Source organism: Phyllostomus discolor, chromosome 1, assembly GCF_004126475.2.
Source record: "Phyllostomus discolor isolate MPI-MPIP mPhyDis1 chromosome 1, mPhyDis1.pri.v3, whole genome shotgun sequence".
NCBI classification, from domain to species: domain Eukaryota; kingdom Metazoa; phylum Chordata; class Mammalia; order Chiroptera; family Phyllostomidae; genus Phyllostomus; species Phyllostomus discolor.
In genome coordinates, this window is record NC_040903.2 from 173,928,544 (window position 1) to 173,945,396 (window position 16,853).

The 16,853-nt window shown below is 40.0% G+C and overlaps 1 protein-coding gene and 1 long non-coding RNA gene across 2 annotated transcripts in view; one reads left to right on the forward strand and one right to left on the reverse strand.

Moving 5' to 3' along the window:
* ZNF609 (zinc finger protein 609) overlaps positions 1-16,853 on the forward strand; it is a 196,995-nt gene that overhangs the window by 22,527 nt on the left and 157,615 nt on the right. Inside the window, 1 exon segment of the mRNA XM_028507153.2 lies at positions 2,978-3,851. Coding sequence (XP_028362954.1) covers positions 3,105-3,851 — 747 coding nt within the window. The 5' untranslated portion in view covers positions 2,978-3,104.
* On the reverse strand, positions 7,245-7,448 carry LOC118496673. Its single transcript, XR_004899230.1, has 2 exons — positions 7,359-7,448; positions 7,245-7,287 (listed from the first exon to the last, which is right to left on the reverse strand). It is a non-coding gene; the product is annotated as an uncharacterized LOC118496673 (long non-coding RNA).

The window sequence follows — 16,853 nt, forward strand, 5'->3', positions numbered from 1 at the left end:
AAAGGAATGATAGAGTTTCTTCCTATTTTCATAGAACAGATCAGCCAGTATAGCAGAGAGCTGTCAGAATCTCTGTGTGCATTTTTTATGTACTTTATATTCTTTCCTTTACATAGACCTTTAGAGTCTTTCTCTTCCATTACCATTCTGCTTCCTAGAGAAAGGTTTCTTTTTTTAAAGGAATGTCTTTTGAAAGTTTTACTGTTTTTCCAAGAATAAACAAACATGGGGTTGTTGTAATGGTTATATTAGTTAAATCACATACTAATGAGAGTGCAGCACTGGAGGAAAGTAGATAAGCCTTAGTTGAATGTTGAGTTATGCTATAAGACTAAACACACTTGCGAAGATTAAAGAGGTGGCCCTGGCTGGTGTGGCTCAGTGGATTGAGTGCTGGCCTGTGAACCAAAAGGTCACTAGTTTGATTCCCAGTCAGGGCACATGCCTGGGTTTGCGGGCCAGGTCCCCAGTTGGGGGCGTGTGAGGCAACCAATCAATATTATCTCTCACACATCAATGTCTCTCCCTCTCTTTCTCATTTCCTTCCCTCTCCCTAAATAAATAAAAATCTTAAAAAAAAGATTAAAGAGGTGATAAATTATGATGATGGGGAGAAGTATGTTTTAATAGTCCTCTATAACGCAGATTCAGTTAGCACTCCTTTTCTAGAAATGCTCTCTACCCTTCATAATAGAATAATTTCCAGTATCATGTTCCCCTGTGTTACTATCTTAACTTGCACCTGTATTTCCAGCACTTAGTTTAGTGCCTGGCACATAGTAGGAAACTTTGAATGAATGAACAAATATATACTACACTAGTCTTTTATATAGGCCAAGTCTTATGCAGTGTTGAGAATTCTAAACATTTTACTAAAAATTTATTCAGAATTCTAAATAATTTTTCAGAGGTATTTCTCTGACTGTTCAACAGTTATGTTTCCTTTACCTTGTAGGTGGCATTTTTTCATAGTTCCTACATCATGTTCCCTATTACACATATACTTTTTTAATATATATTTTTTAAATTTATTGATTTTTTTCTTTCTTTTTTGGAGAGAGAGGGGAAGGGGGAAATAGAAACATCAATTTGTTGCTCCACTTATTTATTCATTCATTGGTTCCTTCTTGTATGTGCCATGTATGTTGCTTCTTGTATGTGTCCTGAATGAACCCACAACTTTGGTGTATCAGGATGACTCTCTAACCAACTGAGCTACCCAGCCAGGGCCATACACACATTTTGCTCATCCTTTTACGAAGTAAGATCTGCATAGACTTGATGCCACCAATGGTTGCTTCCTGTTGGCATTAAGTTTTCCTTGGGTAAAGGATTATTTTCTCTTCAGATCTCCAGCTAGATGGCAGATTAATGTGCCCACTTTTCCTCTTAAATTCCAGTTGCTAGCAGGCATCTACTTGGTACAGCTTTGCTCTCCTAGGATGACATCTTTTCTTATAACTGCACCCTGGTTCTTTGATGCTGTCATGAGAGAATAGGTAAAAAAGTACAATTTGTCTGGTCTCTGTCCTATCTGTAGCATTTACCTGTTAGAAATCCACTTTGTAGGATTCATTGTGCCACCACTGGTTTGCTCTTTTTGCTCTGTTATCTTATGAGTTATTTTCTAAAAGGATATAGAATGATGGTGGATAGGACAGTGAGCAAGAACAGAACTCTTTGGTTTTGTCATAAAGTAGTATCGGGATGGTATATGTAGGCTGCTAGGTTTTCTAGATGGTATACTCCTCAGGTCTCATGAGTAAGGAACAGGAGAGAGATATACCTGGCCCTTTTACCACCACCGCCCCAACCATTTTAGCTTATCTATTTCATGTGGAGATACAATGCCATCAATGTTAAACAAGAATGTTCAATGTTCAATACAATGTCATCAATCTTAAACAAGAATGTAGAGAGTTAGCCCACATTCTGGTGTTAGGTTCTTCAGTAGTTGTTTTTAATAGTTCAGTTATTGATGAGGTAAAATTTTTTCCTTTTTCTTTCTTATTCTTGTGTGTTTGTGTGTGTGTGTGTGTTTTCATAGACATTTTAGTGAGAAGTGGGAAAGGCCACATTCAGTTCTGCTGTTTGGATGTAATTTGAAACCTGGAGTTTACTAAGGCTGATTTAACGAATTTAAATTAATTGTTTGAGGCATCTCTGAAGATAGTTCCTAGTTACCATTTTTGTCCTCTATCCTGATGTATTTTTTCCAGTTCTGCTTGCTTTTATATTTCATTTGTACTTACCCATAATTAGATACCCTACCCCCTAATAGTAAAAAGACAATCCTTGTATTATTTTTAGTAGGTACAGGCCATGTTAGTAGAGGGCTTGTTTTTTAAAATTTTTCATTGATTGATTTTAGAGAAAGAAACATCAATTTGTTGTTCCCTTTATTCACTCATTCACTGGTTGCTTCTTGCATGTGTCCTGACCAGACATTCAACCCACAACCTTGGCATATCTGGACGACACTAACCAACTGAGCTACCTGGCCAAGGCAGTAGAGGGCTTTTAAAGCCTTTGCTTTGGTAGTCCGTGGTCTGAGTCTCTGGTAATTCAAGAACTAGCAGGGAGAAAAAAAGGTTATGAGTAACCAAGTTGTGCTAGAACTTGAATCTGTGATATGCCAGGGCTTGTATTTATTGAGGGAAGATTGCCAGCTGGCAGTGGTAGTAGAAATAAGTCTCTTGGGAATGGGAAACTAACTCTAGAGAATTTCTAGTTCAGACTTAACATAGAATCTCTGGGCATTTGGAAATATTGTACTCTTTCCTGGGGAGATGGAGTGGGAATTACTTTTTCTCTGGTCCAGTGTGACTTGTTTAGAAATACAATTGAACTTGCTTATTTTGTTCATTATGATGTGATAGCCCCTAGAAAAGGGTCTGTTTTGTGTGGGAGTTTATTTCAGGCTGTCTCCTTGCCTGTATTGTTTTCTTTAACAGCTTTTCAAATTTTCTTTTTCCAGCAATGATGTTGTCCACTGGGCATGTACTGACCAATGTGGCAGGTCTGAGAACATAGCTGAAGCTGAAAATAGGAAAGCTGGGGGCGAGGAAGAGCCTTGAATCTTGAGGTGGGACGTTGACTCTAAGATGTCCTTGAGCAGTGGAGCCTCCGGAGGGAAAGGAGTGGATGCAAACCCGGTTGAGACATACGACAGTGGGGATGAATGGGACATTGGAGTAGGGAATCTCATCATTGACCTGGACGCCGATCTGGAAAAGGACCAGCAGAAACTGGAAATGTCAGGCTCAAAGGAGGTGGGGATACCGGCTCCCAATGCTGTGGCCACACTACCAGACAACATCAAGTTTGTGACCCCAGTACCAGGTCCTCAAGGGAAGGAAGGCAAATCAAAATCCAAAAGGAATAAGAGTGGCAAAGACACTAGCAAACCCACTCCAGGGACTTCCCTGTTCACTCCAAGTGAGGGGGCAGCTAGCAAGAAAGAGGTGCAGGGACGCTCAGGAGATGGTGCCAATTCAGGAAGCCTGGTTGCTGCTATTGCTCCCAAGGGCTCAGAGAAGGCGACTAAGGCATCCCGTAGTGTAGCCGGCTCTAAAAAGGAGAAGGAGAACAGCTCATCTAAGAGCAAGAAGGAGAGAAGCGAAGGAGTGGGGACTTGTTCAGAAAAGGATCCTGGGGTCCTCCAGCCAGTCCCCTTGGGAGCACGGGGTGGTCAGTATGATGGAAGTGCAGGGGTGGATACAGGAGCTGTGGAGCCACTTGGGAGTATAGCTATTGAGCCTGGGGCAGCGCTCAATCCTTTGGGAGCTAAACCGGAGCCAGAGGAAGGGGAGAATGAGTGTCGCCCGCTAAAGAAAGTCAAGTCTGAAAAGGTAAGAGGTGGCCAGATCTGGCTGCCCGGTGCCAGTCAGAACTGCCCTGGACAAACCACTAAATGTTCTGTGCATTCTGTGGGAGGCTCATTAGTTTGTGGGGAATGACCAACTACAAGGTCAGAGCAGTTGGTAATGATAATACGGTTTTGTTTTAAATCAGGGGATTTGGTACAGATTCGTTAACAGCAGGCCTGGACATTTTGGAGAAGAATATTTGTTGTTGGGGGGAGCTATTTGTAGGATGAATTTTCTACTAAGTCAAATTGAGAACCTCCCACCTTGGTTTTGTCCCATCTCAGACACTTGTTGCCAGAGGCTAGCATCACCCTTCATGTGGTTCCCAGTTTGACTGGCATTTCGTTCTCTGAGTCATTGGTAAACTTAATAAGTTGATAAACTTAATAGCCTTTTTGTTGAATCCTGTTTTTAATGGGATAAATGTTTACTAAATAAATGTTTGCTGGGTCTCAGGAGGAGAAAAGAGTTAAACAAGTCCCATGGTGTGATGTCCACCAGGTATTGTATTGGTGGTTACCAAAGAGTAAAGGGGAACAATGCGGGACAGGTACTGACTATACTATGAGGTACTTAATCAGGCTTTATGAGTTAGTGTGGTAGCTGTGAAAGTTTAGCCTTGAAAGAGATTCTTTGGCCACAAAAAGTATAGTTCTTGGCCAGGTATATCACTCAACTATTGGGAATCAAAGTCTCCTGGTGGTTTAATAGCTGCCAAACAATGTAATGATGATACCATGCCTTCTGTTTGACTTGGAAGGGCAGGTGCCTGCAGCCTCAGGAGGGACTCTCATCTGGGGAGATGATCTTAGTTCATGTCTCAGGAAATGGAGCTTGCAGGGCTGGAGAGTAGGTGTGAGGCTAGGGTCAGCTCAGACTGCCTTAAACTTCAGCAGCTTACAATTTCCTGCAGAGTGGTTGGCCTGGGGACAAGCTGTTCATTGGCTCTTGATTTTCCGCTCTGTGTTCTGCTCACCCTGTGCTTTCAGCAGATCCCAGCAGATGCAGTATAAATTGATTTCTCTGTAATTACATCAGCTGCAACAGGGAATACCTATTTTCATATGTAAGTGTTAATAAATAGAAGGTGGGTGTGTATGTTTAGGTGGTGGTGCCCTCTCAGTGCCTGGATTCCAGTGGTAGCTTATGCTTTTTTGCTGTAGATATTTTGGTCTTTGCTTGTGGCACATCTGTAGCTCTTAGCAACATCTGGGCTTCCCTGGCAATAGGGCTATGAATTTTCTTCTACTGATAACACAATGGTTTATTCCCTTTTACCAGTGGCAGCTGCCAGAGAAGCTGCCTGTGTTTAGGTGGCAGATGCTATCGTCCACCTCAGCAGAGTCAAGTTCCAGCTGGTTACTGGCATGGTTCATCCTATGCTGGCCGCAATTTACCATTTTCTCTGGGGTGCAGATGGATAATACTGTTTTGAAGAGGCCTAGGAGTACCAGGAGTTCTTGCTTCTGTTCCAGGCCCATTAGACTGTTTCCTACATCTGGCTTCAGTAAACTCTTGCCGTACATACCCACGTTCATAATCATTGTCCCTCCTGTGCTGAAAGTGGCCACTTCTGAGAGTGGCCTTCATTTTCCTTTCTGTTTAGAATTCTTGCCTCAAATGCTGCAATCTTCTAAGCCCAGTATTTGTCTATGGGTGAAAGGATTAATGATGCTTAGCTTCATGTAGGATTTAATTCTAAATGTCCATGATAGTCTCCAACAGAGAGGCAAATGGAACACATTTTCTCTTATAGATGCAGAGACTGGTTGGGAGGCTGCCCTTCAGATTATAATTGGGCTGAAGGATGCAGTCCATTTGGCTAAGAATACACCTTGGTGCCGGAGTTTTGTCCCTTAATAATGTAGCTGTGTTATAAGCCTTGTGGCCCAAGGAGATTTAGAGCAGTAGAATGAGAGAGAAAAGGTAGGGAAACTGTGCTTCAATTTTTGGAAGAAAGATAAAATTGCTGGGAATTACCTTTAGAAGTAGAGCATTTGTTGTGCAGTTTGATGTTAGCTGTGAACAGGAACCCACTTTCTTGGTTCCTTTCCCTGTTCCTCAACTGTTTTGAGGGTGCTTTAACATAAAACTTTTGCCCATGGAAATAATTATTTAAATAAATGTTTGGACGTTGCTAGGAAATGAAAACACTTTGTGCAGGGAGACGGTGATTCTGGAATGTGAGGAGGAAAGAAGGCTAACAATCTTGGAATGGAGCAGCTTTTGAGAAACTAGGACCCCAGGGATTGGGGCATGATAGGTGTTTAGTCAGTGTTTGATGATTAGTACAATAGCTTATGAGCTAAGTCTTTGAAAACCTCTTTTAAGATTTTCTCTCTGAGCCCTAACTGGTGTGGCTCAGTCAGGTGGGCATCATAAGCGGGGAGGTCACCAATTTGATTCTTGGTCAGGGTACATGCCGGGGTTGCGGACAAGATTCCCAGTTGGGGGCATGTGGGAAGCAATTAATCAGTGTTTCTGGCACATACTGACTGATGTGTTGTTTCTCTCCCTTGCTGCCCCTGCTCTAAAAAAAAATAAATAAATGAAATCTTTAAATAATAAAATTAAAAAATTTTTTCAATCTGAGATGGGCTTGCCTATGGCTTTACTGGTTTGGAATATTTTTTCCATGTAGGGTTGCCAGCAGAGTCAAAATGGCAAAACACATGTTTTGATATAATCTAGGAATCACATACTCTGAGCTGGGAATTGTCCTGAAGAAAGAAAACTCAGTATTTGGGGAGTTCCCCCACCCACCCCTCCTTGGAGGTAGGAGAGAAGACAAATGGAGTTTGTGGTATAGGGTACAATTGTCATGTGTCTTCCACTAGCTAATAAGGGAGGTTTGAATGTTCAGATTACCTCAGGACCTTTTCTCTCATATAGGTATGTATTTTAAGCTATAACTGAGGGAATTTTCTGTTAGCCAAGGATGTGGATTTCCCTTCACTGGACCGTTTCTGCTCCACCACACCTCTCTCTGGCAGGGCTCACTGTGCTGTTTCGGAGTCCAGAGATGGCTCTTAGCAACTGCCACTGCCCCAAATTGTTACTGAGCACGCCTGCCTCATACTTCCTGCCAGCCAGAGATATGAGGATGGGGGGCGGGATTGTTGAGGAATAAACAAGACTGAGCCTTCTGGCTCCTGCCTGTTCCCTTGCCTGTGGTTTGATTGATAGGTTGTTAAGTTAGGGACACTGCCTGTCTGAATGTTCCAAGCTTAGTGCTTGCACTGCCACTCTAACAGGCAAGAAAAAAAGAATTTACAAACCACAGAAGGTAGTGATCTATCTTTGACAACTCTTGACATGCAGACAGAGCCAGGGCTAAAACCAGGAGTTTAAGTGAAACTCCTATTTTATTTTTTCCAAGTCATATAAAGTAATCGGTAGGCTCTAGTGGCTAAAGGATCTAGAAGTTTGCAGCCAGAAGCTCCTCTCACCTCTTTAGCTGCTGCTTTTGATCTTGCAAGGTAGAAACACTCTGCTGCTGCTGCTGCTCTCAGAATGCTGCATATATTACCACTTCCCCCTACTTTAGGATACAAAGAAAATGATAAAGTATATTCTTAGCTATTTTGCCTTCTGATCATGCTTGCTGTTATATCCTTTGTTCTAAGCATCTCACTTTGCCCTTGGTTTTGTTTTCCTGCCCTGGTTTCTGCCTTCCAACTCAGTTCTTTTGTGTTTCATGCAATCCCTCATTGCCCAGCCAAGGTCAGGTCTCTTGTATTCCTACTGATACAAGACTTTCTCTCTTAACACCTTCCTCCTTTTGTAGCTGTTCTTTCTCAGTGATAGCTTAGCAGTCAGCTTTGCTTGCTGAAGCCAAATGACCTCAAGCATTTTCCTTCATGGAAAAAATTTGAAAGTTTATATTTATGTGGAACAGAGATGTATTCTTTAACTACAATGGAGCCTGAGCTTAATTTATTTTTTCTTCAGCAGCTCTGTTTTCCACATCGGTGTTGTAATTCAAGGAGGGCTCAGGGAAAGATTATCTTGTCCAAGCTCCTCATTTTATAGAAGAGGAAACTAAGACCAGGGAGGTCATGTGACTCATCTGGGATCTCCCAGGTAGTCAGTGGCAAAGCCAGACATAGAAGCCAGGTATTTTGTTACCACATTCTTATATCATGTTGTTACTCCAGGATTCTTAACAAATCTTTAACTCTTATGAGAGATTCTTTGTTTTCCCATTTTAAAAACTACCTCAGGAACATTGGATGTAAATGCCCAAATATTCTCAAATGACTTTTTTTTTTTTAATTTAAATTAAATTTATTGGGGTGACATCAGTTAATAAAATTATATAGGCTTCAAGTGTACAATTCTATAATATGACACCTGTATATTGCATTGTGTGTTTACCACCCAAAGTCAAATCACCTTCCATCCCCATATATCTTAGCCTCTTCATCCTTTACTACCTACCCACTCTGTCCTCCCTCTGGTAACCACCATACTGTTGTCCGTGTCTACAAGTTTTTGTTTGTCCTGTTTGTTCATTTGTTGCTCTTAGTTTTATAGCTCATATGAGTGAAATCATATGGACTTTTTTTTTCCATTTGACTTATTTTGCTTAGCCTGATATTCTCAAGATCCAGTCACGTTGTCACAAATGGCAGTTTTGGGTTTTTTCTGTGGCTGAGAATTCCATCGTATGTGTATATCGCATCTTCTTTATCCCAACCAGCTAATGAAGGACACTGGTTGTCTTCATGTCTTGGCCACCATGAATAATGCTGCAGTGAACATAGGGATACATATATCTTTATGAATAAATATTTTGAAAATTTTGGGGTAGGTACCCAGAGAAGGAGTTGCTGGGTCATATGGTAACTAAATTTTTAATTTTGGGGGGAACCCCAGACTGTTTTCCATAGTGGCTATACCAGATTACATTCCCACCAGCAGTGAATTGAGAACTCCTTTTTCTCCACAACCTCTCCAACACTTGTTATTTCTTGTCTTGTTGATAGTAGCCATTCTATCAGGTGTGAGGTGGTGTGTCATTGTAGTTTTGACTTGCCTTTCCCTAAAAGCTAGTGAAGTTGAGCATCTTTTCACATACAGGGTGTGGAAAAAATAAGTGTAGAGCTGTGAGTATGTAAAACACAGTTTATTCTTGTATTATTTATTAATTATTGTATTTCCTATACCAGCAACTGTAAACCTACTTTTGCCCCATCTTGCATCTGTGGGCCATTTGTATGTCCTTTTGGGAAAAATGTCTGTTCTGGTCCTGGTGCATATATCTCTGCCCATTTTTTAATTGGATTATTTTGTTGTTGTTGAGTTGTGTAAGTTATTTATATATTTTGGATATTAATCTGTTATTGGAAGTGTTGTTTGCAAATAATTTCTTCCATTTGGTTGGTGGCCTTTTTATCTTGTTATTAGTTTCTTTTGCTGTGCAGAAGCTATTTATTTATTTATTTGAATTTATTGATTTTAGAGAACAAGGAAGGGAGAGAGAGAAACATTGATCTGCTACTCCACTCATACATACATATTCATTGGCTGACTCCTGTATGTGACCTGACTGGGAATCAAAACTGCAACTCTGGCATTTCAGGACGATGCTTTAACCAACTGAGCTACCTAGCCAGAGGTGCAGGAGCTTTTTAGTTTGACATAGTCCCATTCATTTATTTTTGCTATTACTTTCCTTGCATTTGAGGTCACATTTATAAAATCCTCTCTTAAGACCAAGGTCCATAAGTTATAGTACCTATGTTTTCTCTTATGTATAGTAATTTATTATTTCATGTCTTATATTTAGGTCTTTGCTCCATTTTGAGTTAATTTTTGTGGTTGGTTCAAGACTGCTTTCATTTGTTTTCTACTGATTTTAACATTGTCGACAATAAAAGGATCTTTGAGTTTGGGATTTTTTGGTAAGATGATCATGCTTGCAAAGAACAGCCATTTACACCTGATGCTGAACCTATCCTATTACATATAAAGAGGGGAAGGTTACTTTTAAACTGCTACTTGGAGAGTGACTCTTGAATTTTGCATTCAGTCAAATTTACATTGTAATCATTGAGGCACTGCCAGTTCCTTCTTTATTTTGCAATTATAGGTAAGAAAAAAAAATAACTCTTCCTTGGTACTTCCTGGACATATCATTAATTGATGATGAGTTTTTAAAAGATGATAGATCATTATCACCTTTCATCATTTAGCACATTAATTGAGTGCATTTTAGATTCCAGATACTGTGCTTGGTGCTGGGTATACGCTGGCAAATACAGCAGAGGTGGCTCCTGCTCTGTGAGGAGCTCACAGTTTACCATCTAGAGCAGAGTTCCTGAAAGTGTGGCCCATAAAACCACGTGCATCACATCACCTGCATGTCAGAAATGAAGATTCTTGGATGCTACCCCAGATCTGCTAAATACATTTTAGTGGTAGGGGCCCAGAATCTGCTTCCAGAAGACTCTCCAGATAATTGCTCTATACTTTAATATTTGAGAACCATTGTGAATTTTCTTTATATGGTGGGCATTGGGAGCCATTTCTCACTTAAAATACCAGCTTTCTGAATTTAAATTTCATATCAACTCATATATAACTTAAAAGTTTAAAGTCTCTAGCCAGATTACCTGGTTTTTGTACTCCAACTTTGCTGCTTATTAACTGGGTGATCTTGAGCAAGTTACTTAACTGCTCTACCTCAGTTTTCTCATCTATAAAATGAGGAAAACAGTTTCTATGTAGTAGTGTTGAAGATTAAATTAGTTAATCCATATAAAATGTTTAGAACAGTGCTTGGCACTTGGGAAGCATTCAACAAATACAGAAAAAGAAGAAAAACGTGATTTGAATTAAACTATGTCTCAGCCCACCCTAGGTAGAGAATGGACTGAAGTATAAAAACCTTCTACCTATACAAGAAGCCTAGTATGAGTAGATAAACATGTTGGTTAAGACTTTCAGCACTATGTGTAAAAGAAGTTTCAAATTTGGGTTGGGTTCTAAAGCCCCTGATACTTATGTTAGGGTTGGGGCGGGGTGGGAGGGACCAAAATTGGCTTCAAAGGATATTGAAGTGGCCTGTTGAATTTCAGATTTCATATGAATTGAGTTTCCTTTCTGGTCATATCCCTGGTGTGGGGCTGGGTATGTTGGATAGCTGTTGCTGTGGGTTTGCCAGCACGTGCAGTCTCATGTATGCTGGAAGAGCACTAAATGTTTTTGTTTCTACACAAGAGTGCATGAAGAATCTAAGTTCCAATCCTTAATCTTCCTCCCCCAGTGTGAACTTGTATATTTGCCATTTGGGTATAAGAGCTTTTACCTGCAGAGCTCATCCAGGGAGGCAGCAGGGCTTGGGCTTTTAGGCTGGAGGTGGCAGTAACACGCACAGCTGAGATCCTGCCACTGCTGGCTGGCTGAGTCCTCCTCTCTGTGGTTTTCACTCTTCAAGCCATGCTTGAGTAAGCTGCCTCCAGAGCTGCTGACAAGGCCGTGTTCAGAGGCCTTGGAAATTACACTGTTCATTTCCTTATCATCCCCTGACCTGCAGTGCAGAGCCTTCTGGTGCAGGAACAAGGCAGAAAAAAATCCAGACGGCTCCCAGCCAGCATGTGTCAAGGGCTACAAAGAAGGAAATTGGACTTGCTCACTTAAAAACCATGGGTTTAGGCTTTGATTTTTGGTTCCTGCTGAGAGTTATTTGTGTGGGAGCGTGTGTGTGTGTGTGTGTGTGTGTGTGTGTGTATAAAATGAGTCTGCATGGCAAAGCTGTAGAGGAGGAGTATCTGAATGTGGAGAGCAGAGGGGAGATTGCTTTTCTCTTCAGTTAATTTCCCAGTTGTGCCATTGGGATGGGCCTGGAAGGATTAGCATCAGGAAGGTGCCAGGCCATATTAATATTTTAAAATATATTTCTCTCGGTACAGTTTAGTCATGGTTGAGAGCACCCATCCAAGAAAGAAGCTTTCCTGGTTGACTGAAGAGACATTTTTAACAAATCCTATTCCCTGAAGTCGTTTATCCTAGATGACATTGGCATAATCAATATTTAAGCTGCCTAAGAAAGTGTAGACTTGGAGTCTGTCTTGGATAAAAGGAATAGCTTCTTTGAGATGCAGGATAATGTAACAAAAGAGAGGTAAAGAGGAATTTATAGCATTTTGAGATTTTCTCTTTATAGGGCAAAATTCTATTATATTTTGAGAACCTGTCCTCATTTTTTTTAGTATTAAAAAACAATGTACTTCCTTTCCCTATTGGCATTTCTCTCACCCTAGGAGAGCCAAAGGAAACACTTTTCAGGTTGAAGATGTAAAAAGTGGATGTAAGAGGTTGTTGAGGGGAGTTTGCAATCATTCTGTCCTTAATTTTCCTTTTTCTGGATTTCCACTGCCTTGGTGACATTGGAGCCTTTATGAAGTGGGGGTAAAAAAAAAAGTTATGCTTTAGCTTTCAGACTCTGGGGGTGTTTTTACATCCTAAGTGTCTCTCTTGTTGGAAGTACTCTGTAGAGAAGTTTTCACATGAGAAGGTGATACTAAGGTAACAGCGGATTATGTCATTTACCTTCTCATAAAGTGGTGGTCCCTGTACCAGCACCACCTTCAGCAGTGCCTGGGAACTCATTAGAAATTCAGTACCCATCCCAGGCCACCAAATCAGAAACTCTAGGAGTGAGGCCTAGCAATCTGTTTTTGAACATTAGCTCTCCCGTTGACCATGACACACACTAAAGTTTGAGGCCCACTATTGTAGAGCATTGTTCCTTTCTTTTTTTTTTTTAAAGATTTTATTCATCCATTTTTAGGGAGGGAAGGGAGGGGGGAGGGAGAGAGAGAGAGAGAGAGGGAGAGAGAGGGGGGGGGGGGGGAACATCAATGTGCGGTTGCTGGGGGCCATAACCTGCAACCCAGGAATGTACCCTGGCTGGGAATCGAACCTGGGACACTTTAGTTCCCAGCCCGCGCTCAATCCACTGAGCTACGCCAGCCAGGGCCCTTTCTTTTAATTTAAATTTTATTTATTGATTTGAGAGAGATTTGTTTTTCCACTTATTTATGCATTCATTGGCTGATTCTTGTGTGTGCCCTCACTAAATGTTAGCTGTTGCTGATATTATATTGTAATGTTATTAGCTACGAGGTACAAGCTCATTATGAAATTAAGGAGAAGTGAAATCCTTAGAGACTTTGAAAAGTTAAGCCCATGAAGGTTTTGGAAAATAATGAGTTTATGATAGCTAATATTCTCACTCCTACTGATTTCCAGGAAGGCTTGCGGAGTGATTGATTCAAAGCCTTTGAAGTCATTGAGGTTTGGGGTTGTATTGTTTGGTGGATTCATTAGTTTGGAAGGGTTTGTTGGGCTTCTGGTACAGGGCTGATCTCAGGTTGAAGATTCATGGCTTTATGATTATTTTAGGTTAGGAGCTTTTTTATTTTCCTCTTTTAATCCTTGACAAGTGCAGACTTTAGGCTTTTGAAAAAATTAGAATTCCTACAGGTAGTATGAACAGTTGGGAGAAGAATGAGGACTGAGATGCAGTATTTTGCTCTGTATAATAGGTATCCACGGTGTTTGTGTGTGTTATACATGGGATTACTATACCTGTGGTATATAATCATTATACCTATGTATAATGTATTCTTATTTTTCTCTAAAAAATATGGGCAAAAAGTACGCATTATACATGGCAAAATATGGTACTACTTTTTGTGACTTCATCACTAGCTGCAGGAAATAAAAAAACAATCAATTCTTAGATTTTTTGGAGGTGGTCAGTTTTCAACTTGAAATGTTCATTGAGAGAGTACAATTTAACCGTATGCCTGAACAAATACTATAATTGCTTTTTAAATTTGAGACCACTGCATTCCAGCCCTGGTGGCAAACACTATTGATAGATTGTGTTTAGATGAGCCAGACCTGGCCATTAAATTCTTTCTTGGCCTCTTTTAATTCATTTATTTATTTTTAAGGGTTTATTTATTTACTTTTGAGAAAGGGGGGAAGGGAGGGAGAAAGAGAAGGAGAGAAATATCAATGTGCAAGAGACATATCGATTGGTGCCTCTTGCACACTCTGAAGTGGGGACCTAACCCACAGCTCAGGCATGTGCCCTTACTGGGAATTGAACTAGCAACCTTTTGGTTCTCAGGCTGATGTTCAATCCACTGAGCCACACTGGCCAGGGCACTAGCCGCTTAAAAAAAATTGAGGTATAATTGACATAACATTAGTTTCTAGTATATGGTGCAATGGTTTGATATTTGTATATAGTAAAATGATCACCTCAGTAAGTCTAGTTAATATTTGTCACCATAAATAGTTACAAAAATTTTTTTTCTTGTGATGAGAACTTTCAAGATCCACTTTCCTAGCTACTTTCAAATGTGCAGCACAATATTATTGACTATAGTTACAATGCTGTATATTACATCTCCCTGACTTACTCATTGTATAACTGGAAATTTGTACCTTTTGACCCCCTTCACCCACTTTGCCCATCCTCCACTCCTGACCTCAAGCTACCACCAGTCTATTCTCTATATCCATGAGCTTGTTTGTTTGAGATTCCACATATAAATGAGACATACAGTATTTATCTTTTTCTCTCTGACTTGTTTCATTTAGTATAATGCCTTCAAGAATCATCCATGTTGTTGCAAATGGCAAGATTTCATTCTTTTTATGGTTGAGTAGTATTCCATTGTATATTCATACCTCATTTTCTTTATCCATTCATCTATCGGTAGACGTTTAGGTTGTTTCCATATCTTGGTTATTGTGAATAATGCTCTAATAAACATATGTAATTTTGAATTAATGTTTTTATATTTTCACATAAATACCCCAAAGTGTTGCTTGATCATTTATTAGTTCTGTCTTTAAGTTTTTGAGAAACCCTCATACTGTTTGCTATAGTGGCTACACCAATTTTCAATCCTACCAGCAGTGCACAAGGTTTTCCTTTTTCTTTTCTTATCCTCACCCAAGGATATGTTTATTGATTTGAGAAAGAGAGGAATGGAGGGACAGATGGAGTGGAAAAGAGGAAAGGAGGAAAGGGAGGGGGAGAGAGAGACACCCCCCCCCCCCACACACACACACTGAAACACCAATGTGGAAGAGAAATATCGATCAGTTGCCTCTTGTACATATCCTTACGGGAAGAGACCCTGCAGCCTAGGTATGTGCCCTGACCAGGGATCGAACTCACAACCTTTTGGTGTACAGGGCATGCTGCAACCAACTGAGCCACCTGGCCAGGGCAAGGGTTTTCTTTTCTTTTACATTCTTACCAACAATTGTTATTTCTTGTTTTTTAGATAATATCTGTTCTAACAGGTGTGAGATGATATTTCATTGTGGTTTTGATTTGCTTTTCCCTAATGATTAGTATGTTGAGCTTCTTTTCATGTATGTGTTGACCACCTGTATGTCTTCTCTTGGCCTCTGTTTTTGTTTAGTCATGGGTTCTCTTTATCATGAAGAGTTTTTTATGAACTGGTACCCAGCTTAGAGTTGGTATTTCCTGTTGATGTGTTTCTTCAGAAGTGAAGTACTTAGCTCTGCACTGACTCAAACCTTAGTGAAAGGTACAGAAAGTATCGTAGAAAGAGATGTACCGTGTCATCATACTCACACCAACCAAAGTAACATGAGGTTAGAGAAATCAACATTCAGGCTGAAGAGTCGCTTGGTGCTTAGGCTTCTCAACTGGAGGTGCATATCAGAATCACTTCTGGAGCCTTTACATAGTAAAAATGCCCTACTGAAGTAAAATCTTTAGGGTAGGGGACCCCAAGCTTGCAATTTTTTTTTAAAACTTCAACAGGTGCTTTTACATTCTTCTTGTTTAAAATCCACTACCGTGTGGAAGGAAGGGACTTTTGCTTCACTGAACAGCCTCTGTTATTCCCTATTATTATTCCCTTGGCCAGGGGAACTCTAAAAGTTGTCCTTGCCTTTTGCCATTTCCAAATAGAGCTATACACCGAACTTTAGGTAATCATGTGATCCTCAAGTATTTTACAGAATGCGCAAGATTCTCCTTCATCTCTCCTTTTTCCCTGCTCAGTCATGTTGGGATCAGCCATTTAGGAATATAGCTATAATGAATCTGACTTATCCTCCTAGTTAGAAGAATTATTTAATTCTGATAGTTACAGCCTTTAAGATAGAGCATCCATATTAGTATTACTAATTAAACTTTTAATTAGTGTTCCAGCACTTTTAAGGCAAATTTGAGCAAAATTCTTATGAGTAGATACATTTGCCACGTATAGGCAAGTTGTGATATTTTTCTGTGTAAATTAAAGGGAGTCGAAGACAGGTTTGGATAATCTAAATTTACTCCTAATTTCTTTTCTCATTGACTTGTGAATATATTTCTGAGTTTATGATGGGCAATAGGTATTCTTAATTTTCTGGAAATCTGTGATACCCTAAAATAAAACAAGGCAGCTATCCAATAAAGACCTTATTCCTGAGTCTGCTTCTAAACACATTCAAATTAAGAAGAAGGAGCATCATCACTTCACAGAAATAGAAGTTCCCTGTTTAAGTTCTTTGCTTTTTTTTGTATAAACACATACTATTTCTTTGAAGTCAAGAGGAAAAATAAATGTTTTTGAATATGAAATATTTTCCTGTTGGAACTTTAAGTCTCATACCTAAGGAAGAGTAATTAGGATGCTAGTTATTATCAGAAATGAACACATACTTGAATATGCTGCAAACTTATAGTTAAAAAGTAGAATATCATCCCTGGCCAGGGCAGTGCAGTTGGTTAGAGCATCATCCCAATAGACCAAGATTGCTGGTTCCATCCCTGGTCAGGATACATAGGAGAATCAACCAGTGAGTGCATAAGCAAGTGGAGCAACAAACTAATGTCTCTGTCTCTCTGTCTCTCTCCCCATTGCTCTCTCTCTAAAATGAATAAATTAAAAATGGAATGTTGTATTTTAGCCAAAATTATATAACCTTAAA